The sequence below is a fragment of the Ceratotherium simum genome, chromosome 37, assembly GCF_057802395.1.
Source record: "Ceratotherium simum simum isolate JZ-2026a chromosome 37, ASM5780239v1, whole genome shotgun sequence".
Taxonomy (NCBI): domain Eukaryota; kingdom Metazoa; phylum Chordata; class Mammalia; order Perissodactyla; family Rhinocerotidae; genus Ceratotherium; species Ceratotherium simum.
The window spans coordinates 7,672,404-7,694,592 of record NC_141936.1 but is presented as its reverse complement, the minus strand read 5'-3'; the positions used below and the strand labels follow the sequence as shown (position 1 = coordinate 7,694,592).

At 47.8% G+C, this 22,189-nt stretch overlaps 1 protein-coding gene across 2 annotated transcripts in view; it reads left to right on the top strand.

Moving 5' to 3' along the window:
* TRPM8 (transient receptor potential cation channel subfamily M member 8) overlaps positions 1-22,189 on the top strand; it is a 78,377-nt gene that overhangs the window by 33,175 nt on the left and 23,013 nt on the right. The window contains exons 11-20 of one of the 2 annotated variants that reach the window (XM_004427705.2): positions 1,733-2,023; positions 3,633-3,728; positions 4,554-4,683; positions 6,231-6,376; positions 8,912-9,024; positions 9,438-9,654; positions 16,097-16,188; positions 17,492-17,633; positions 19,140-19,311; positions 21,385-21,562. In XM_004427705.2, coding sequence (XP_004427762.1) covers positions 1,733-2,023; positions 3,633-3,728; positions 4,554-4,683; positions 6,231-6,376; positions 8,912-9,024; positions 9,438-9,654; positions 16,097-16,188; positions 17,492-17,633; positions 19,140-19,311; positions 21,385-21,562 — 1,577 coding nt within the window. Of the gene's footprint in view, positions 1-1,732; positions 2,024-3,632; positions 3,729-4,553; positions 4,684-6,230; positions 6,377-8,911; positions 9,025-9,431; positions 9,655-16,096; positions 16,189-17,491; positions 17,634-19,139; positions 19,312-21,384; positions 21,563-22,189 lie in introns of both variants that reach the window. The other variant, XM_087424524.1, reaches the window with a different exon arrangement.

The following is a 22,189-nucleotide window of genomic DNA, read 5'->3' as shown; positions in this document are numbered from 1 at the left end:
TAACCTTTTGTAGTGCACAAAGCAGGTTCGTTGTGTTAGTTTACTTGGCCCTCACACCAACCCATAGCAGGGATTACATCATTTTGCTGCTTAATAAGCCAGGGCTCCATGGGTACCACAGGAGGGGGAGTTACTGATGGTTTTTTGAGGGCCTGCTCTGAGCTTGAACCTCTGAAAGCATCTTGACCTGTGTTATCTCATCTCATCCTCCCCAGCACCTATTTATAGAAGAGCAAACCGAGGCTCAGAGACAGTTTTGTTCTAGGTCACACGTCTAGCTAATGGTAGAACCAAGGTTTGGAAACAAAGATATGTCTGGCTGCAAAGCCTTTCTCTTTCTCGTATGCCAGTGGTTCTCAAAGTGTGGTCCCTGGGTCGGTGATAGCATGGACGTAGCCTGGGAGCTTGTTAGCAATGCAAACGATCAGACTCTACCTCAGATTTGCTAAAGCGGAAATTCTGAGCTTACCTCCAGCAGCCTGTTTTAGTAAGCCCTCCAGGTGATTTTAATTTAAGTTTGAGAACCACTGCCATGTGCTACCAAATGTGTGACCAAGGACAAGGCAAATGGATGTAGAAGGAAACTTGAAACACTGGGCACGAGGAACACTTGCTGTGAGGACAGAGGAGAAAGGGCAGCTGCCGCCCTCCCCAGGGCAGCCACCTCTTCCCCTCCCTATCCCGCCTGGAGGCACAGCGTGGGGACTCAAGGGACCCTTGACAGTTCCCTCTCCAGGCAATGTGTGATCCCCATGAGATCAATATTAGAAACAGAAACCACTAATGCTGCCCTTGGCGAGGAGTACTCCCCTGAACCAGGGGTCAGGAAAGTAGCCCACTGGGTTGGATAGCAGTGAGGAGTGGAGGGGACTTTGGGAACAGGAGAGCCCAGGCTCCAGGAGCATCTGCCACTTGGCTCCAGCTGATGGTTTCCCATCTTGTCAGAGCTTCTGGTCTTCACTCGTAAATCTAGATTTTAATGCTGGAAATGTGGACTTTTATGAACCTTCTAATTTTTAATGTTGGCAACTGAATCACATTGTAAGAAATACTATAGAGGACAGACAGGACATATCTGAGAGCTGGTGTGGCCTGTAGACCACTGGTTTGTGTCTGAAGTCAACATGAATTATCTTTATTAAGATTCTCAATAAGCTTCTGTGGGATAAGTTTTATCAGGATCCCAGAAAGTAGAGATAAAAATGAATAATAACCAAGTGTTCCAATGACTTACTGTTATGTAACATGACATAACATAACAGGCATTTGCTTGGTGGTGTGTGAAGGGCAGCAGGAGGATTCTGTGGCACAGAGTGAAGGTGGCTGGTGGTTAGCTCACAATCGGTGTCTATTGTAGACTCCAGAGAAATGGTGGAAGCTATATGGCTAGCCCCCTGCCCCCTAACTGAATGATCCTTCTTGACCAACATCATCCCTACATGGTGTAATTATCTGCACTTTACAATAGCAAGAGGCCAAGTCAGTTTCGAGCCCACATCTGGCTGATTTCAAAGATTCCATTGTGCAGCTTCTCCTGCCTAGATCTTTGAACTAGAATCCAATATTGTGTACAATTGAAAAGATAAATTTTATTCTCAAAGCAGAATTGAAGGACAAGTTGAAGATACTATTACTCTGTGTCTGGAAATTCAGTGTGGCTGAGAAGGAAAACAACTTGGGTTTCCTTTATTGGACTTAGGGTGTGAGTTTTCTCTCTGCTGTTTCTCTTTAGTCCGCTGACCTTCAAGAAGTCATGTTTACTGCTCTCATAAAGGACAGACCCAAGTTCGTCCGCCTTTTTCTGGAGAATGGCTTGAACCTGCGGAAGTTTCTCACCAACGACGTCCTCACCGAGCTCTTCTCCAATCACTTCAGCACCCTCGTGTATCGGAATCTGCAGATTGCCAAGAATTCCTATAATGACGCCCTCCTCACATTCGTCTGGAAACTGGTGGCTAACTTCCGAAGAGGCTTCCGGAAGGAAGACAGAAATAGCAGGGATGAGATAGACATAGAACTTCACGTATGTATTGGGACAGTTGTCTGCTTGAATTCTCTGGGTTTTTGAGTCTCCCTTCAAAAAATTTCTCTACCTCCATCTTTCCCATTCCTTACCTCATTGCCATAACATAGGTAACGTGTTGGCATTGTTAATTTTTGCTACTGCCTTTACTTAAGATAATGAGTCTACCTGGTGAGTTTTCTGATGTCTTGCTTTAAGCTTCATGCTATATTTCAAACTAGTTGTTGCACTTTTTCTTAATTGCAAAGCTTGGTGTGGCACACACACTTTCTGAAGGTATCTAACAGGGAACAGAGACAATGGAATGGCTGCCTGCTCATGTCTTAGCCTTTTGGACGTGATCTGCCTAAAACAGTTCTCTGCTGCCCACGTAGAGGACTGAAGACCTGCCAAGTATTCTTTTGTGAATTAGAGGGGTGGTAAATATTTCCAAAGGAATAATCCAGGTTTCCATTTGAGAGGATGTTGTGGATGTACCACCTCTATTCTCTCAAGCTTTGCTATTTTAAGTACAGGCAGGCTCAGATCTAACTACCAGCACCTGCAACTCTTTGCTGAAGGTCTGCTCTGGTTGGAGACCCATGACTGCCAGATGTTGGTGTATAAATACCCCAGCTCCCTATCTGCTTGGGGGAGATAATTCTGAGACGTGTGTTCTACACTGGCTCCTGGGATTGCCTAGTGGGATTAATCTCTAGTTACCTACCATGACAACTTGCTGATAATGCACCTTTATTGGTTCTTTCTTTTCTGATCTTATTTTCTCACTCTTCTATTGGTTTTTCTGGGATCACCTTTCAGATAAACTACTTGTCTCAAATCCTTGATCGCTTCTGGGGAAACTCAAATTAGGTCATTATCTTTTGTAGTTCTAGGATTTTAATATGTGTGTGTGTAGCAAAAATCTAAACAAGCTAGGTATTTGAAGGAATTGGAAGTGTATAGAAAACTTCTGTTTGACTTTATGTTAAAACCCTCTGCAGTATCTGTAACCACTCCTTAAGAAGTTTGGATCTTGGCAAAACCTCTAAGGAAGTTTAAAAGGAATATATACATTTAGTTGTTCTCTGTCTGAAAAGGTTCCATTGGAAGACATGCAATGCTCACTATGAGCTGGGATTCCAATTGATGTATTAGGAATCGAAACTTTGAATAACGCTCCAAAGAAATAAGCATAGATTTACATTGTGATAATTGAACTTAAACTATAGGAAAGTTAGAATTTAGCCTGAACAATTTTTCTATCTAAGAAACAGACTCAGGTCATGAGAAGGAATTGCTTTCTCTTCAACCTGCGAGACGTCATTCAGTTTTTAAATTGCTGTCGGCACATTTTTTCACTCTTTGTACCTTTCCATCTAGTTGCGTGTCGTCTTTCATGATAGATAAAAGGTTTTGTGTCAAATTATACCACCCGGTGAGTGGCGGAGGTGAAAATCACATCACGGTGCTGTGAAAATGGATTCATACGCTAAGTTAGAGAGCCCTCCAAACATGGGGTGCTCTCCTGGGGCATCCTGACCCCAGTTTCCATTCTCAGAGTGCTGCATCTACTACAGTGATGTACCATTTGCACACGCTGACCCCATGCTCTCTTAACCCCGCCCAGGACGTGTCACCTATTACTCGGCACCCCCTGCAGGCGCTCTTCATCTGGGCCATTCTTCAGAACAAGAAGGAGCTCTCCAAAGTCATTTGGGAACAGGTAAACGTCTGCTTTGTTGTGGTTGTTCTGACCTTCTCGAAACTCACGTGCCTAATCTAAACTCTCACTGATAAAATGGAATGTCTGCTGTCAGGTGAATACGGTTGTGTCTGTTTCCACGTCGACCGAGGTGTGTTTGAAAGGGGAGGTCCCTGGAAGGTAGCTGTGCTGGGTGGGCAATCTGGTAGACACCTGCTTCTCAGCCATGTGTGCCTGTGTGATTGTTTTCCAAGTGGATAAGGTTTTTCAGTTTAATTTTAAAAATTAATTTCTAGCTTTACTGCATTATGGACAGGAAGTAGGGCCTATACAAATTCTGCTTTGGGAAACTCATTGAGATTTTTCTTTGTGGTTTAGCACATAATGACTTTTGTAAATGATTTATGGACAGTTGCAAAGAAGCTACATTCTGCATTTTTAGAGCACAAAATTGGGTGTTGAGTATTGACACAGACAGTCACACAGACAGTCTTACTATCTAGCTTGTCAGGTCTTCCACGCCCTTATCCACTTTTTCCCTCTGAGCTGATGTGGTATGACAGTGGGGAGTCAGGCCCCCATGGTCATAGTCTCCCTATCAGTTCCTCCTGGCATTTATCTTGATGTTTTCTTTTTATGTGCTAATTTCATGTTCAAGACTGTGAGTATGTTCAGGTTCAAGACTATCTTGTGCACATTGCATCTTTTACTTTGAATTGTTACAAACAATTCAGGTTTTACCATTTCCTGCTTTTGCTATGAGTTTGTCCTGGTCTGACATTAATGTGGACTCGACCACTTCAAGGGATTATGAATTAACCTTAGCATTCTCCACTCCTCCGAAAGACCAGGGGCTGTACTCTGGCAGCCCTGGGAGCCAGCAAGCTTCTGAAGACTCTGGCCAAGGTGAAGAATGACATCAATGCTGCCGGGGAGTCGGAGGAGCTGGCAAATGAGTACGAGACCCACGCAGTGGGTAAGTCTCCATGGGTGGGATGCCACATGCCACATTACGTGCACCCGTGGTGCTCTCAGGCCAGGTGGTGGAGGTCAGTGGCATGTCCAGGCTCCCCCCTCTCGCCTGATTCAAGTGCTGCAGATCATGAGGTCAAGGGTACACATGCCATGGCAGAAGCCAGAGGCCCCTTGGTCCTGGCACTTACTGATGTTCCAAGAACACAAGTGGGAAAATGTGGGCCCTCTAGTCCTGCAGACGCCCATGGCCACACCCAGGCCAGGCGTAAGTAACCCAGTGCCACAGGGAGCTTTGGGGTGTTTGGTTTTGGGATGCTGTTAAGAAACTGTGACAAGTCTGAGGTTTTATCTGACTTGCAAGCTAATAAGTTAGCCTGCCAGTTTCACATACATGAGAAGACCCCAGCCCTCTGGGTCAGGGACCCAGAAGGTTTGTTACTAACGGCAAAGGCAGCAACCAGGCGGCATCTTGGGTTGGTTCCCCATATCTCGATTCCCCACGAGGTGATGTGAATAAGGGCTGGTGTTGCTACCTTGCAGCTCCCCGGTGTTAGGAGACTCGGAGCTTCTATGGGGCTGCAGGTGACCTGCACATGCTCCCCTCCAGGGCAAGATTATTCATTACCTGGAATGGAAGATGGGAAAAGCATTGCTAAGTGTTATCCTCCTGGAATGTCTCTCCTCTGCTACTCAACGGTCCTTGAACAAAGCTGTAGTGTCCTTTGCTCAGAAGGCCAGGACCATGTGAGAATGTAAGAAATCCAGGAACAGTTGGCTCCCAACAACAGAGAGTTTTGGGCTTGCTCAGGTTTCCCCGTTTTCACTTGGTCGTTTTAAGTTTGCAGTGTGGTCCACTGCATAATGCATGCATATCTGTCTGTTGTCTTAGCAAATGAAAAAATGCTCATGAATTTAACATCCCTGTGTTGTAAAAAAGATGTCCAATTATTTCTTTTAATATATTAAAATTTTGAAGATATTATGTTCATTTCTGATTGACTTCAACAAGGCAATGGCTCCTAATATTTTGACTTTTAAAAAACTTCCTCTGAGGATCTACACTCCAATCTCTTTGTCATTAGGTCTTGAAACATAAGCACACTCTTGGTGCAACAGGTCAGCGTTTCTTACACGTTTTTTTTTTTTTTTTTATTGTGCCTTATCTGCAAAGAAACCTGACCAAGAAAGCACAGAATGTTAATGAGGTGGAGAAGGGCTGCTCTGGTTAAGGGGAGGCAGAGGGTCTGGATCCCCTCCCCAGTGGCTGAGCCCCGCCAAAGATGGGGGGCCCCCAGTGTTCAATGCAGTTGAATTTAATGAGTGTTTATTGACATCTGCTGGGTATGGTGTGCCTAAAGAAAATGCCTTTGTTCAGTAAAGAATTACCTTGTGCTGGCGCTCTCTATGCCTTTTATAAACCAGGACGCTCACTCCCAGGTTTTTCTTGAAGTCAGGGCTTGGTTGGGGGGGCGATGGGGGCAGGACAGTGTTGTGTATTTGTCAGCTCTGCCTCCAGCTTCCCGCTCTCTGGTGATCATGTCACTGTAGAGCTGTTCACAGAGTGCTACAGCAACGATGAAGACTTGGCCGAACAACTGCTGGTCTATTCCTGCGAAGCCTGGGGTGGAAGCAACTGTTTGGAGCTGGCGGTGGAGGCAACAGACCAGCATTTCATTGCCCAGCCTGGGGTCCAGGTAAACAACGTGCGGTCACCAACATCACGTCCAGAAATGGGCCTTTTACATCAGATGCCGTTAGCAGCATAAAAAAATATAATAGTGAAAACAAACCTCCTCCTCCAATATGAAAGCCATAGCGGGAGAAGTTGGGTGATGTTACGGGAGATGGCAGTGTATAGACATCTGTAGAAATCCTTGCTTCAGGAGATGGTGCAGGAGAGAGAATATTCTTTGAGTTTCCTCAAAGCAAACAGTACAGCACCGTACTTATGAGCTCGGTCTCTGGATCCCACTGCCTGGGTCTCCATTCACTATATCTCTAACTAGGTGGGGCAGGTTTCACAAGCTCTGTGAGCCTCAGTTTCCTCATCAGTGAAATGGGCATAATAGGGGTTAAAGGAAAGGCTCCTATGAGGATTCAATGAGATCATATGTGAAAGGTGCAAGCCCTTTATGTTAGCCGTGACTCTTACAGCTATTATTAGTAGAAATGAACTAAAAAAACTCGTACGGAATGAGTAAAGCCAGGGTAGAGGTTTTCTGCACTGAATTAAATTAATAGCGGTTTGCACTCGGTGTCTCAGGTTTCAGAGGGGAGCTTTTCCACCCAGAATCCCAGTGGGAGGGGTCTGGGTGTGAAGTGGGGGTAGGGAAGAGATGGACGGACTCACACCTGTCTGCCACACCCATTACACATGTGATCATGTTTCATCTTTACAGCATGGACAGAGGTGGATGTCATCCCATTTTACTGATGAGGACTCAGGAGCTCGGAGAGGTTCTGGAATGTTCTTCAGGTTGCTAGGAAGTAGCAGTGCTGGGATTTGATCCCATGGTGATTGTCCATCTTATAGACTTTCCATTATACCAGGCAGCCAATAATTAGCTCAGTGTTTATGAAAAAATCCGTTTTGCTACTGTAGCTAGGATGGATTAAATGAGTGTGGTCATCTATGACAAGGAACACACAAAGAAGGAGTCTTGCTATTGCTCTGTTTTATCCCCTGAACCATTGTGGGCTGGAGTGAGCCCACCCTTGTGGTCAGGGTTGCCTAGGAGACTTGGCTGGCTGCCAGGGTGGCCATGCTCTGCTCACAGCGTCTTAGGCCCCAAACCCCACCTTATTGGTGTCCCAGAGCTGTGGGCCCTGGGAAGACTGCCTCATGCTCCTGTCCAAGTTCACCAGTCCCAAGAGTTTCAACCAGATGCCAGTTTATTGATGTTCACAGAACGCCAGGCCCATGGGACTGGGGAGTTTGCTTCCTGTAGGCAGGCTGCCGTGTGGGGTCAGATGTTGCTGATGGCTGTGGAACCCAAGCTAGTGGAGAGCTTTCTGTGACCGGGGGCCTAGTGGTGATGGCCTGCTGTGCTCATCACCCTGGCAGGACTATGAGAGTGAGGAAGGCTGGACATTACCTGTCTTTGTTTGTCCCCTGTCCCCCACCCCTGAAGCAGACTGCAAAGCAAGGATTTGAATGCAAAGTAGTTTGTTCTGGAGGTGAGCCCAGGAAGCACATGAGCAGAGTGGGGGCAGTGAGATGGGGAAGGGAAGGAACCAGATACGACGTCCTAAGGACGCAGTTGCCACTGTGCACAACTAGGGCTCAACCCCACTGGAGACTTTGGAGGGCTGCACGGAGCCTACCCCAGTGTTCTCCATCCGACACAGAGAAGCTGGCATTTACCCACCAACTGCAGTTTGCCGTTTGTTGGGGGCTGTCCCTCATGGGCCAAGCACACGCCCGGCCACGGCAGCCCAGGCAGAGCATGGCAGGGCTCCAAGGAGAAGCTGTCTTCTCTTAGAAAGAAGTGCCCGGGGCGTGGGTGGGCTGCGCTGGTCCTAGCCCCACCGGCCAGTGCTGGGAAGGCCTCAGGCTTCCCCTTGCTCCGCCACGAGACACACCAATCTCATTCCAACGTGTTCTTTTGTGAGACCTGTGTGTTCCTTTGATGTGGTCCAGTCTATGCTCCCCCTTTCTTGTTGGCTGAAAATGCAGCTCTCAGAGGCAGCCTCAGTTCTCTAACTCCCACCTTCATGGGAGGCCCCGCCCCACCTGTCAGGGGTCAGTACAGTCTGGGAAAAGCTTTTTCATGTATTCCAGCTCGAATTGATGTTGAGGCACCAGTGGTTTCTACCTTCCCACCTGTCTGTCTCCAGAAATGAATCCTTGGGGACCGCAGGTGGCACTGGACGTGTGTGTGAATTTGCAATTGTTGAGGAGAAAGGAGCTAGAAGGACGCTTGTTTAAACTTACGTAATAAGAATTAGAGTTGGTTAAAATTTATAGGTTTAGTGAATGTGGACTCATACAACCTCTCTTGTAAAGTTTACAGAACCCAACTTAGGAAAGGACTGAAAGTCAAACAGAATTTTAAATTGTTTTATCAGAGCCCTTAGAATCCAGGTAACTAATATAAAAGAATAAGGACCTTAATTCAGAGAGTTCTTTATTTTGAGGAGGTTTGAGGGCTGGAAAGGAAGGGTGCATACCATCCCGTATTTCATTGCATTAATAAGGACCCGTGTCCTTTGTCTCTGTTTTCCTGTAGAATTTTCTCTCCAAGCAGTGGTATGGAGAGATTTCCCGAGACACCAAGAACTGGAAGATTATCCTGTGTCTGTTCATTTTACCCTTGGTTGGCTGTGGCTTTGTATCATTTAGGTATGAAACCAAGGCACATAATCATGTTTGTGAGTGTGTGTGTGTGTATGCATCCACCTGCGTGTGTGTGTGCCCTCGTATACAGGATGCTAAGGCCTAGAACTTATGATGTTTGCTCTAGTGCCTACACATTAGGTCTGAGACCTCCTCTGGCTTTCCTTGGGTTTGATTTCAAACAGGTAGAGGTAGGGTCGTGTCTTCAATCTCGAGGCAGAATTTGGATTTTTTCATCATGAAATGCCAAGGGCTGAATTTTGGCCAGGTGGATCTTAGAGCACAATTTTGACACCACCTCCCCCCGATCCCCGCCGCCACAGTTGTGGGTCTATTTTCATTTATGTTCAGAAGGAGAGTTGTAGTCCATGCAGTGATGTTTCCAAGGATGGTGACGATGCTCTTACCTCTAGGTCCAGGAAGAAGCCCATTGACAGGCACAAAAAGCTCCTGTGGTACTTTGTGGCGTTCTTCACCTCCCCTTTTGTGGTCTTCTCGTGGAACGTGGTCTTCTACATCGCCTTCCTCCTGCTCTTCGCCTACGTGCTGCTCATGGATTTTCACTCTGTGCCCCACGCCCCTGAGCTGGTCCTCTACGCGCTGGTCTTTGTCCTGTTCTGTGATGAAATGAGACAGGTAGGACAGCCCCCACGGAAGGCACCTCCTTCTTTCCTCAGTGGGTGGCATCTTCCTAACGCCAAGGAGGAGCAGAAGTTGCTTCTGAAGTTCCAAAGTCATTATTTTCCCAAAATAGATGTTCTTGTTAGGTGGTAGCCCATGAAGATGCATTTTCAGCATCTCAGCACTACAGTGAGATCTCTCAGCACCAAGCACACTCTTTGCTCTCTGGTTAATGTTAATTGATGGAGATTAATTATTCCAGACCAGGGATGTGTTCAAAGAGCAAATTGACGTTGGACTGTAAACCCACTCCCGTCATCGGGAGCCATTTGTGTTCTGGTGACGTTACCGTCACCAGGGGAGGCAGCACCATGAGTGGCAGGGGGATTGGGAGGACTTTACAGCTAAGAGCATCTTAATGCTCAGTGTGTCAGAGTGACAGTGTTGGAAAGTCATACAAGTCCCTGTGGATTTCAGGGAGTTCATGTGAATTATACATAGATCTTTTCAGCAGTTTCTTGGGATCTGCATTTTTTGGCGTCCACTCTCTACCACCGAATCCAAAACTTTACCCAGGTCTGGCACATAGCTGGCGCTCAGTTAGTGATTGCTGAATAAACAGATATTGATGGTGAAGGACGGTGCTGTCCCTAAACCATTATGGAAGGTCACACCAGAAAATCCTTTCAGACTTAATAGTTTATAAATTATTTGAGAACTACTGTTGCTGTCACTTCTGTTGTCCCTTCTGAGCCCAAATCCAACACCATATCCATTCAACAAGTGTGGCCAAAGTGCTTCTAGTTTATAAGATACTATGTCAAGTGCAACAGGAGATTTGGAGGGGCAAAGAGTGCTGTTCTTGACTCCACAGAGTGGCTGCCTAGGATAGGAATCCTAAATTGGTTTCAACTACCATGCCAACTCTGAGACTTTTTTTGTGGCTTCCAGGAGTCCTGAGTTGAGAAAGACTCTGAGGCTCTGTTTGTTCTTAGCAGGAGAGCGTCTTGATCAATTAGTGATGTCTGCCATGGGTGCGAGTGGTAGGAGGAGTCTTGTCACCAGGGCCCTGGATCTGCCTTCCTTTACCTAGTGGGTGGGAGGGACAGATGTGGATGGAGTTGGGGTGGAGGTGGAGGAAGAGTTACATAAATGACTGAAGTCAGTATTGAGCATGGCAAGATTGACAGGCTTTCTGTCTACCAGCAACTCTCCCCAGGACAGCATCGTGCTGACATGCAGAGGAAGTCTGTGACTTCAGATCAGCCTCGTGGGAGCCCCATGCACTGGCTCATACAGTCACAGCTCAGTCCAGGTCACGCCTTCTGTATTAGTCTGCAAGGGTGGCTGTGACCAAGCACCACCAGCTGGGTGGCTTAAACAACAGAAGTTCCTTCTCTCATAGTTCTGGAGGCCTGAAGTCCGAGATCAAGTTGTCAACAGGGTTGGCTCCTTCTGAGGGCCATGAGGGAAAATCTCTTCCAGGCCTTTCCCCCATCTGTAGATTTGCTGGCCATCTTTCCATTCCTTGGCTTGAGGATGCATCACTGGATCCCTGTCCTCATGTCCAGATGACATTCTCCCTGTGTGCCTGTCTGTGTCCAGATTTCCCAGTGTCGTAAGGACACCAGCCATATTGGATCAGAGGCCCACCCTACTCCAGTGTGACCTCATCTTAACTAATTACATCTGCAAAGACCCTATTTCCAAACAAGGTCACATTCTGAGGTCCCGTGGGCTAGGACTTCATGGATGAATTTGGGGGAGACACAATTCAGCCACAACACCTCTCGTATAGTCTCTGTCTCTCAGTTGTCATCTTTCACTTGCTAGTTCTCTTTTTGACCCACTGTGTGTCAGCAGCAAGGGGTGAAAATATCCTGTTTGAGGAGAGCAGAGAAAGATGGAAGGAGAGCCAGCATTTCAAACAGGAATGGGCCCAGGCCAACGTGAGAAAGTTAACTGGCAACCTTTTGACTAAGAACCTCCTGAGTTCCGTTGCTGCAAGAGCTGGCTCTGCACGAGGTCACATGTTCCTTTCTCCTCAAATGGTGTGGTTGGTTCCAGGGCCCTGGCTTCCTCCCTTTCCTTCCCTCCTGGGTGCAGCTGACCACCTTTCAAAGGAACATCCAAGAGGAAGAGACAGCATTCCCAGTTTAGCTTTTGCAGAGGAAGGGGCTAAAGGGTGAGGTTGGAGGGCTTTGCCACACTGGAGGAGGGAGGGCCCCGAATCTCATCCTGTCTGAGAGGCCGGCAGACCTCTCATCCTCTGTGGGCAGGGGAGGCCCTTTTAGCCTCCAGTGTCCTCCCAGTAGTGGCCTCTGTGCCTAAGGATCTTGACTGGTCTGTGGAAGTCAGTGGACAGCCCTCCTGCTCCTGGTAGGGGCAGCGAGGTCATCCGGCAAGTCACACAGGACTCTGAGGGGGCCCTGGTGGTTTGAGTCACACACAGGGACCCGAGCTCTGTGGGCTTTAGTGGATATGACAGGGGAGCAGTGGAGGGCATCAGAAAAGGCGTGAGGTTTGTGTGAACTTGAGCAACACACATCACGGCTCTGGTTTCTTCACCTCAGGTGACCAGCCTCACATCTTAAATGAAATCACTAAATAGAATCAAGTCACAGTGAATTCATAGCCCAGTGGGGAGAAAAGTCATTAGCGTGAATAAGCAGAGACAGAGAGAAGAGGAGGGAAGAGGGAAAAAACAGCAGGAATTGCAAATAGACAGTGGTAACTTAATTTCTATAATCATCTAGATCCTCATCCTTAAATGGGCATGGTTCCTACTGCTAGAGGTTATCGAGAAGAACGAGAGGCTAAGATTCCTGACTCGGTGGCCTCGTACATCTCATCCAGCTTCCCTTCCCCTGGGGAATTCCTTTTGCTTCTCCAGCTCCTCTCACCTACTCTGTTGTGGCCCAGAATTGGGTGACGTGGAAATAACCTGATTCACATGTCGGTTTCTTATCCATATTTGGTCTTCAGGGGCAAGCACAGGAGCTGGGGTCTGCGTGTTTCTGGGAAGCATGTGTGTGTTTTTTAAGAAATGAATTGATGAGGCAGGGTCTTCATGATTCAACCCCAGAGCTGGGCCGTGACTGAGAGTGAGTGGGGGGTCAAGAGAGGGGCTCATGGGGCCAGAACTGGGCAGAAGGGGAGGGGCCCGGCGGTATCCTTCCTGGGCAGAGGCTGCTGGTGGTGGCTGCTTCTTGGGATGGTTGGTAGAAAGTAAAAAGTCCTCTTCCTGCTTCCTCCCGCCCCTCACTCATGCTCCATACCATTTCTCCACCAGTGACGTCTCTGCCCCTGCCTCCCCCGTTGCATTAAGACGCAGAAGCTGCGGTTCCAGGCCAAACATTATTTGTTTCCTCCAGGCATCTAAGGAAGCCAGAAGGCCTAGAGAGAGGATTATTCTGGGTTGCTTTGGAAGGCAGAGCCTGGCCTGGATGGAAGGTGCAGGGAAACACAGCTTGGCTTAAGCCAAATACTTCATTCACGCATTCTTTCTTTCAGTAAATATTTATTAAGTATCTACTAGTACCAGGCACTGTTCTAGCCACTTGGGATTCAGCACTGACCCAAACAGGCAAATATCTCCGTCCTGATGGAGCTTCCTACCAGTCAGCAATGACAATGAGCTTTCAAGGACGGGAGAGCAGCACTGAATCAGCAAGTCTCACATTTACTGGGAGGGTGGCCCAGAGGACCTGAAGTCCTTAAGTCACAAACATCTCCACGCACAAATTCGGATGTACATTTAGTACTAAGTCACTTATTTGGGTCACGCAGGAAGGAGACTCAGGGCAGGTGCATTGTGCTTGGAGAAGGACGGGCCCTGGGCAGGTGTAGGGTGAGGTGTTTTCCAGGAGGGACACAGAGCAGGACTCTGAGTGGGAGTGGATGGTGGGCAGGAACCTCGGGGGAGGGAAGTGGGCTGTGGAGGTGGTAGTCATTCCCGGGGCCTGCCTGGAGGAAGTGATGCCCACAGGGTCAGGCCGAGTTCCAGCTATTATGCCTGCCTTCATAGTGGGTGGTGTTTGATACGGAGGGTGATAATGAGCACGTATAGCTTTGTCCAAGTGTTTCTTCTCTTTCATTTTACATGTTAGGTTTGAGTAGGCCAGTTTTAGTTCAGCAGTGCTGTGTATTAAGGCGGTGGTATGGGAAGCCCTGTGCTTGCTTAGGGTTAGGATCGTGGGTTCAAGTCCAGCTCTGCCATTCGAGATCTTTGCCAGCCGACAGCTCTGCTTCTGCCGTCTCTGAGCGAGTCTGCAGAACACGGCCTTGAAGATCCTTGTCATTAAAGGAAGCCGACACTCGGGGTCGCTGTTTCTCTTCTTGTCTGCAGACTCCTACGTTTGGAATCCTCAATTTGATTTCCTCTAACACTCAGTTCTGCTGGCCTGGTGCTGTCTTAATTAACCTAATTCACACTTGTTAGAAAAAAACAAAACCAAACAGGACGTTGCCTGTTTTAGATTGTGTCTGGGTGTCAAAAAGTGTGCCCTTCAGTGTCTTCCCATGTCTCCTTCCCCGGGGGCAGATGTTGATTTGCTAAATTGGCGTTTTTAACCATGGCAGTCAGTAAGTGCCAATGTCTGTTAAACAGATTGTGGATGCTTCTGTAAAATGAGATAAATCCGATCATCCCTTATGGAAAGCACTGCTCAATCTTGAGGCCCGTTGAGTCCCCAAGTCCTGAAAGATGTGACGAAATATGGTCCTGGTGTTTTGTGAATATAGCCCATCTCTGACGTTCCATTCAGAAAAGAGGCCTCTATTCATTTGAAAAAAATGTTTTCTCGTTGCAGTGGTGCCCCTGAGCCCCGGAACTGATCTACTCAGGGTGTTTCCCGTCACTCAGCCCAGGATTCTGAAAGGTCCGTGGGCAGAGCTGAGCCAGGCTGGGGCTGATGGGTTGCCCTGTGCCTACTCACCTCCCAGACCAGGGTTTCGAAGGGGGAGCGGGTGGCAGATGGGGCCTCTCCCAACCACCCTGTCTTGCAAATGGTTCTTGGTGGTGGCAACCATTGTCACTGGGACCACCCAAATGGACTCCATTTCTGAGCCCACAAGTTCAGCCATCCTACAGTGGAATGTGGTAAAAATGGGGCTGTTCAAGTCTGGAGCTTTTAGTATTTCTTTGGTGCTTGATTTTGTAACGTCCTCTCCCTCTTTGTCCACTAGAATTGCTATTTGCGTTTTTAAGTGAATGAAAGGAAACACTTCTTGAGAAACCAATGATGTTTCCTGACTCCCTTCCAAGTTTAAAGTTGTAGGAGCTCTGTGGGCCCTAAAGAATCAACGTGACACTGGAGAGAGGAAGCTGAGATCCAGAACCCTGAGGCCTCCACTTGCTGGCCGTCTGCCCTTGGACAAACTCCTTAGCTTCTTTTTCTAGGCCTTGGTTTCAGGTGCAAAATAGGAAATATACCATCTGAATATCAAACGGAGCCATATTGGCGAGTTCATTTAGTAAGGCTGAAAAGTCCCGTGTTCCTTCGATGACACTTCTCAGCTGCTGTTTTCCTGCCTTGCACGAGTGGGTCTGGTGGTCTCCTTGTCTGAGCTCACTGGGGCCTTTGGTCTCACCTCCCCTCCAACCCTCATCATGCTTCATTTGAAACATGTTCAACGTGTGTCTTTCCCGTGGGCCAGTGGACTCCTTGAGAATCAGCATCGCACCTAATCCCGTGTCTGTGTGTCCCAGGAGCCCGGCACAGGTGTTTGGGATCCCGTGGGCTCTTAGTAAACATGTTTTGAATAGATGGATGACTGAAGGGTTAGGGAACCCAAATCCAGCACATGGATCGCCAGTGAGGCTGTCCAGATACAGTCTTCTAAATGGATAATCCTTTTCCTCTTCATCTCAGTGTTTTCCTGATATGCTTTCTTCCGAGAAATCATGACCAATATATACAAATCATGAAGAAAGGATCTCTGAGGCACACTGTTCCCATCAGTTATTTCTGTGACCACATCTGTCCTCGTGGGTGCCACATATAGCACCTCTGTGCAAATTAAGAAAAACAAAGAAGATTCCTTTTATCAAGATGTTTTATTGCCACGTGCCAGAAAATTTTTACAATAAATACACAAATCTATTATGACGATGGTATGGATAATACCCTCTGGAATTGTGCAGTGCACAGCCTAAGCCATTGTACATGGTGGCTGGGGTGTTCAACATTTGCCCACACAGGTTGTACTCATTCTCTGCTGGTTCACCTGTAAAAACCAGTAAGGATACATGAGTCATTTTTCTTGACTTTGTCAGCAACACGTGCAACCTCCTTTCCAATCCCCCTGGAATAACATGGGGCACGTGGTAGGGCTCACTTGGCAGATCATTGTCTCAAAAAGGATCTGGAAAAAAATGTGTGCACATTAAAAATCTGAAAGCGGTTGATGTTTCCAAGCTACTCATGTTGTCTCTCTGTCCCTTTCTGTGCTGCAGTGGTACGTTAATGGGATGAATTATTTTACTGACTTGTGGAATGTTATGGACACTCTTGGTCTTTTTTACTTCATAGCAGGAATTGCATTTCGGTAAGTAGCCTGCACCACTTCTCCCAGTTTCGGGTGTTTCTGGATTCTCTTGGGTGAAAAGGTGAAGGAAAGATCTTTGATGTTTCAAGCCCAAGATAAGCCTGTCCCCCTTTGCCCCTGCCCTCTCCATTTAGAGATTATTACAAAAGACCATTGTCTCTGCCTGTTGGAGACACAGCGCACAGCTTGCCTGGCATAACGTGTGTCTCTTCTCTTCCCCCCTCCTGGTGATCTGTAATTGAAAAGGGGTGCTTCCCCGTGTTTCTCTTCATGCTTATAGAATTTGGGGAGAGATCATTAGAAATTGAGGAAAGTAGACAATAATGAGAATGTTAAATATTGCCTAGCCTTTTCATTTTGGGACATATAATCTTCTAAAATGAACTTAACTTCAAAATGAATGCTGGCTGTGGAGCCTGCCCTCCCAGTTACAAGCGTATTTCTTCAATCCCAGAGCCAGAGCTTATGATTACAAAAACCAATCTAAAGTTACGGTTGAGGGCAAAAGGCAGTGTGCACTCCACGTGATAGAGAAATTGAGGTGCGCCCCAACTATGGCTCCATTGCCTATGCTGCCTCTCGCCAGGCCTGCCTTCCCCCCGTAGCTTCAAGGTAGAGCTTGTGGTTAAATCTGAGCAGTCCACGTGGAGTCGCTTGCAGAGAAGCCTGACGGTTCATATTTATACCTACCCAGAACGAGATGGTTTATCATGAGCGCTCACTTCACAATTTGAAGGGAGGAAGAACTCAATTTCCTCCTTCAATAACCTCCCTTTCTGCTTGGGTTAAAGGCCCAGCCTTTGAATCACAGTTGGCTGGCCATGATTTCTAGAGCATTCCAGTTAGAAAGCACATATGGCTTTCAATTAACACATTAGCAGGTGGTCAGCTAATCAAATGATCTGGTGCGAACAAGGTAAGTTTCATTAGAGGGAACCTGGCAGGGTTAAGTCCCGGGGGTTGGGGTGGGTGGGCGTTGGGATCGCTGTAGAAGCCTGCAGGCCAGGAAGTTAGTGCTGACGTGATTGGGTTCCTGCAGTAGTATTTGAGGATGAAGGACGAAAGTGGCAGGCACCTCTGAAAGCTCTGTTTTATGTGGCGTCCTCGCCTCCACTGGACTCCACGAGGGCAGAAGACCGTAGCCTCTGGTCTTCAGTGACTGACAGATGGGTGGCGTCCCTGGCCTGTTTCCACTCACTCAGTCCCCCGGCTCTCAGCTGTTGCTTCACGTTGGTTATTTTTAAAACAAAACTTGGAAATGTTTGTCAGTATCTCACAAATTCTGTTCCCCTTCTTTCCATAGGCTCCACGCTTCTAATAAAACCTCTTTGTATTCCGGCCGAGTCATCTTTTGCCTGGATTACATTATATTCACGCTAAGGTTGATCCACATTTTCACCGTAAGCAGAAATTTAGGACCGAAGATCATCATGTTGCAGAGGATGGTAAGAACAAAGAATATTTGTAGCCGGCATTCTTCTTGCTGTATCCAGAGTTCCTTTAATTGTTGATGGGGGGGGTTTGGCCACAGAGTGACTGTTGCATTTCGCAATCAGTAAGGTTTGCTTTCTTCAATGTGTTTTCATCAGGGCCCTCTCCCAGGTTAAAATTTAACAAAAGATGACCGTGGGAAGCAAATGGTGTAACTCAGTGCATTGCCAATAAAGAACCTCAATCCTTATGTCTATTTAGATTTTACGCTTTACCAAGTGCTTTCATTTGAGTCTTAACAAGTCACTAAGACCATAGGCAGGATGGGGGCTTTTATACCCATTTTATAGATGTGGACAGTCGGGTCCAAGGAGGTTAATATGTTTGTCTAGAGACACACAGTGAGCTAGAAGCATAGCGAGGCTTTGACATCAACCTTAAAACCATATAATGAGCGTTACCAGACCCATTTTATAGGGACGTACAGCAGAAAGATGGGATCTAGTGGTTAAGATTCGGCACGCTCACCACTGCAGCCCAGGTTCGTTTCTCGGTGAGGGAACCACACCACCCGTCTGTCGGTTGTCACACTGTGGTGGCTGCGTGTTGCTGTGATGCTGAAAGCTACGCCACTGGGATTTCAAACACCAGCAGGTCCACCCAGGTTTCAGCAGAGCTTCCAGACTAGACAGACTAGGAAGAAGGACCTGGCCACCCACTTCAGAAAAAATTGTCCATGAAAACCCTGTGACTAGCAGCAGAGTGTTATCTGATAGGGCGCCAGAAGGTGAGAGGATGGCGCAAAAAGACTGGGCAGGGTTCTGCTCTGCCGTCCACAGGGTCACTAGGAATCAGAATCCACTCGATGGCACTAAAACAAATAACGGAAAGAGAATTTCACACTGACGAAGTTGCCTTACTGAGCTTGTTTTCCAGATGACCCGAGCCTCCCGTGCTTCTGTCTGTAAATCAGATGGGCATCTGTGTTAGCTCATCTGGAGGTTCCCTTCCAACGCTGAGGTTCTTTGAGCTTGTGGTTTTAATTCAAAGCATATCTGAGGCATCCAGTCACCATGAAGTCATGCTGTGTGTGCAGAAAGTTAAAAAGAATTCAACTGTGTATTCTTGTCTAATAAGGATAGATTTTATTTTCTGTAAAAAAAAAAAAGGAAATAGTTTAGGGATTTAAACAAGGTGAGCACCATGAGATGTAGAGAAGGAGAAGTTCTCCAAAGCGAGGTCCCCCTCTTGCTCTCAAGCCGGTCTCTCCTTCAGAAAGCTGCTGTCGCTGAGCTGGTGTGGAGACCAGCCAGCAAAAATGCATCAGTTAGTTTTGATTCTGGAAAACAGATGTCCCAAGATCCAAAGGTGATGATGGCCGTTTATTAAAGTTAGGGAGGGAACGCTGGGTGACTTAGGTGCCCCGGGCCCTGGAACCGCTGCCGCTCTCTGTGGCCGGCTGAGCGGCCGAGCCGCCCGTGGTGCGGTCCTGACTCCGTTCCCGTGTCCTCCCTCGACAGCTGATCGACGTCTTCTTCTTCCTGTTTCTCTTCGCCGTGTGGATGGTGGCCTTCGGGGTGGCCAGGCAAGGGATCCTCAGGCAAAACGAGCATCGCTGGCGGTGGATATTCCGCTCCGTCATCTACGAGCCCTACCTGGCCATGTTTGGCCAAGTGCCCAGCGACGTGGACGGTGAGCCTGACGTGGCCCATGTGGGGACAGGGGGCAGGAGGCAGTCGCTTCCAGAACCAGCCTCCAGCGCTCCCTGCTCTGCCCCTTTGGGGTGTCTCAGAAGCACACGGCGAACCCTAACTCTCAAAACCTTTGCTGTGTGCCTGAGCAGGATTTTATGTCCTTGCAGATGGTGCCCAAAATTCGGCCTGCAGTTTTTAATCTTTTAAAAATATTGTTTCTCATATTTTCAACAGCAGTTGAGCAATTGACAGCAACAAGCCTCACTAGTTTAGAAATGAGAGTTGTGAGTTGTACTCTCCTATGTAACCGGGCATCCATTTATTTCAAAAAAGGCAATATTGAAAATTTTGCATTGGAACCTGGAATTTAAACTTCCAGCATTCACCCACTGCTGGCTGTCTTGTGGGGGCAGGCTAATGGTGGCACAGATGGCATTAACTTGCCCACACCTACCTTACCTGAGGAAAGTGTGGGGCGTGTGCAAACTGGTGTGTGTTTTGAATGAGCTGTCTAAAGCATCTTTGCGATGCTGACAATAGTCCGGACTTGTCATGTTCTATCCTGCCACGATAAAATGATCCCGATGTCTGCCCTGCCCTACTTGTCGTATTTCTCAGCTCCCTGGTGTTTTCTCAATTATCCCTGTGGCCTCACGCAGTCTTTCCGGCCTCTTCTGCTGCAGCCTCTTCCAAGATCTTAGAAACAGCTTTTTCCGCGCGGCAATGGAAAGGCACCTTGTTATTATTATTCCCCATCTGCACATGCTGTTTTGCATAAGTGAGCTCATTTCATCCGCGTGACAACCCTACACATCGGGGGTTTTAGTCCTGTGTGAGGCAGCTCATGGTAAGCTAAAGAGCAAGTGGCAGGCAAGGTTCAAATCCTGGTCAGCCGTGAATGCGCTATGTGCTTGGGAAGCGACTTGACCTCTCTGACTCTCAGTTCCATTGTGGGTAAAACCAGCATAGCACCATCTTCCCTGCAGGGCGTCTCACTGACCGCAGGACCTCACTCACACGCTCAGAGGAGGCTCTCTAGCCCAGAGCAACTCTCAGAGGGCCAGCCACTTACTCCGCTGCCGTCTCTGAGATGTCTCAGGGGCAGCTCAGCACGCACAAAGGAACGCTCTCCATCCTCCCTTCCAGACTCCACTTCCTCCAAGGCCCCCAATTTATGTTCTACTGCCATTGTTCACAGTTGTGCAATCAGAAGCCTCGATGTCACCTTCTTGACACCTCCTATGATTTCATCCCCCATATCCAATTTATCAGCCACTTTTAGTTGATTTCATCTCCTAGATGTCTTTGAAATCTAACCGCTTTTTACCATCCGCACCACCACCACCCTAAGCCGTCCTCATCGCCTGCCTGCATGGCTCGTAGTGTAACCTCTTCATGTTCCCCTCTGGCTCTTTGCGATCTGTGCTTTAGCCAGAATGATCTTTTAATAGAGAGAATCTGAGATGTCATTCTTCTGCTTATAGCAGTCTAATGTCTACCCGTTGTTTTTAGTAAAACATAAAAAGTTAACATATCTGGTCACTGCACATCTTATTCTGTCATTGCCACAGAAGTTTCCAACAGCCTACCACAGGGCTTTTGCATGTGCTGTTCCTTCTCTGGATGCTCTAGTCACCCATCTCTCCCCTTCATGCAGTTGGCTCCTGCTTGTCCTTCCGCTCTCAGTTCAGAGACCCTTCTTTCCTGCGGAAGCTGTTCCTGGATGAGCTGCCTCAGGTTACACCCACAGAACACACTGTGCATGTCCTTCTTAGCACTTCTCATGGGCTGAAAATTTAAATGTATGTGGTTGATTATCTGCCTACCCAAAGAGGCTGGAAGCCCCCTGAGGGCAAAGACCGTGCCCTTCCTTTTATCTCTGATCCTAGTGAAGTCCCTGGCTCGTAGTAGCTTCTCGGTAAATACTTGCTGAGTGGGTGAACAGGTGATTCTACCTAGTTTGTATAAAGCGCCCTAGAACAGTGCCCAGCACATCCCATGGTCATCAGGTGCCATGGCACTGTCTCCTCCAGAGGGCCCTCACTTTGCCTGTTGGTTTCTGCATCCTCAGGCACCACGTACGACTTTTCCCACTGCACCTTTACCGGGAACGAGTCAAAGCCGCTGTGTGTGGAGCTGGACGAGCACAACCTGCCCCGGTTCCCCGAGTGGATCACCATCCCGCTGGTGTGCATCTACATGCTCTCCACCAACATCCTGCTGGTCAACCTGCTGGTCGCCATGTTTGGGTGCGTGCTGGGTCCACTCACCGCGTCTGCACTGCGCCAGGGGGTGCGGGGGAACCAGGAGCAAAGCAGCGATGGTCTGCCCTTGAGGAGGTCGTGGCAGAGATTGGGGGACCCGTGGCAAAACTGGGTGGGGCCTTAAAGGGACTATGTTAAAAGCACAGTGTGTCCCTGTGAGCTGTGCCGTAAGTTTATTTGACACCGAGACAAGCCCTTGTAACGCCCGTTCAGACGCTGTACGTTGAGCATCCGTTTCGCAGTCTCCCTGGAGCACCATGACGTTGACATGACGGTGATTGCAGTACAGTTCGACTCATCGCCAAGGTTCTTATTTTCTATGGACTCAGTGGGATGGATCCTAGGGCTTAAAGGACTCAGACTTTAGTTGGTTAGTCCTTTATATTTTTCAGTTTCACTACAAATAAAAAGAGCAGAGTCAGGAGACTGACTCTCCTTTGGGGCTCATGTCTAATGAAGCTGAGTGAGAATATGATGTTGATTCTAAAATATTTTTATTGCCTTTGGCCATTCTCCTTAATACTTTTAGAAAATCATGTTTTTCGTTTCTCCTTCATCTTCCTTAGGAGAGTTTCAAAGAGTCCCACGGGATACTTTCAGTGGGATTACTTT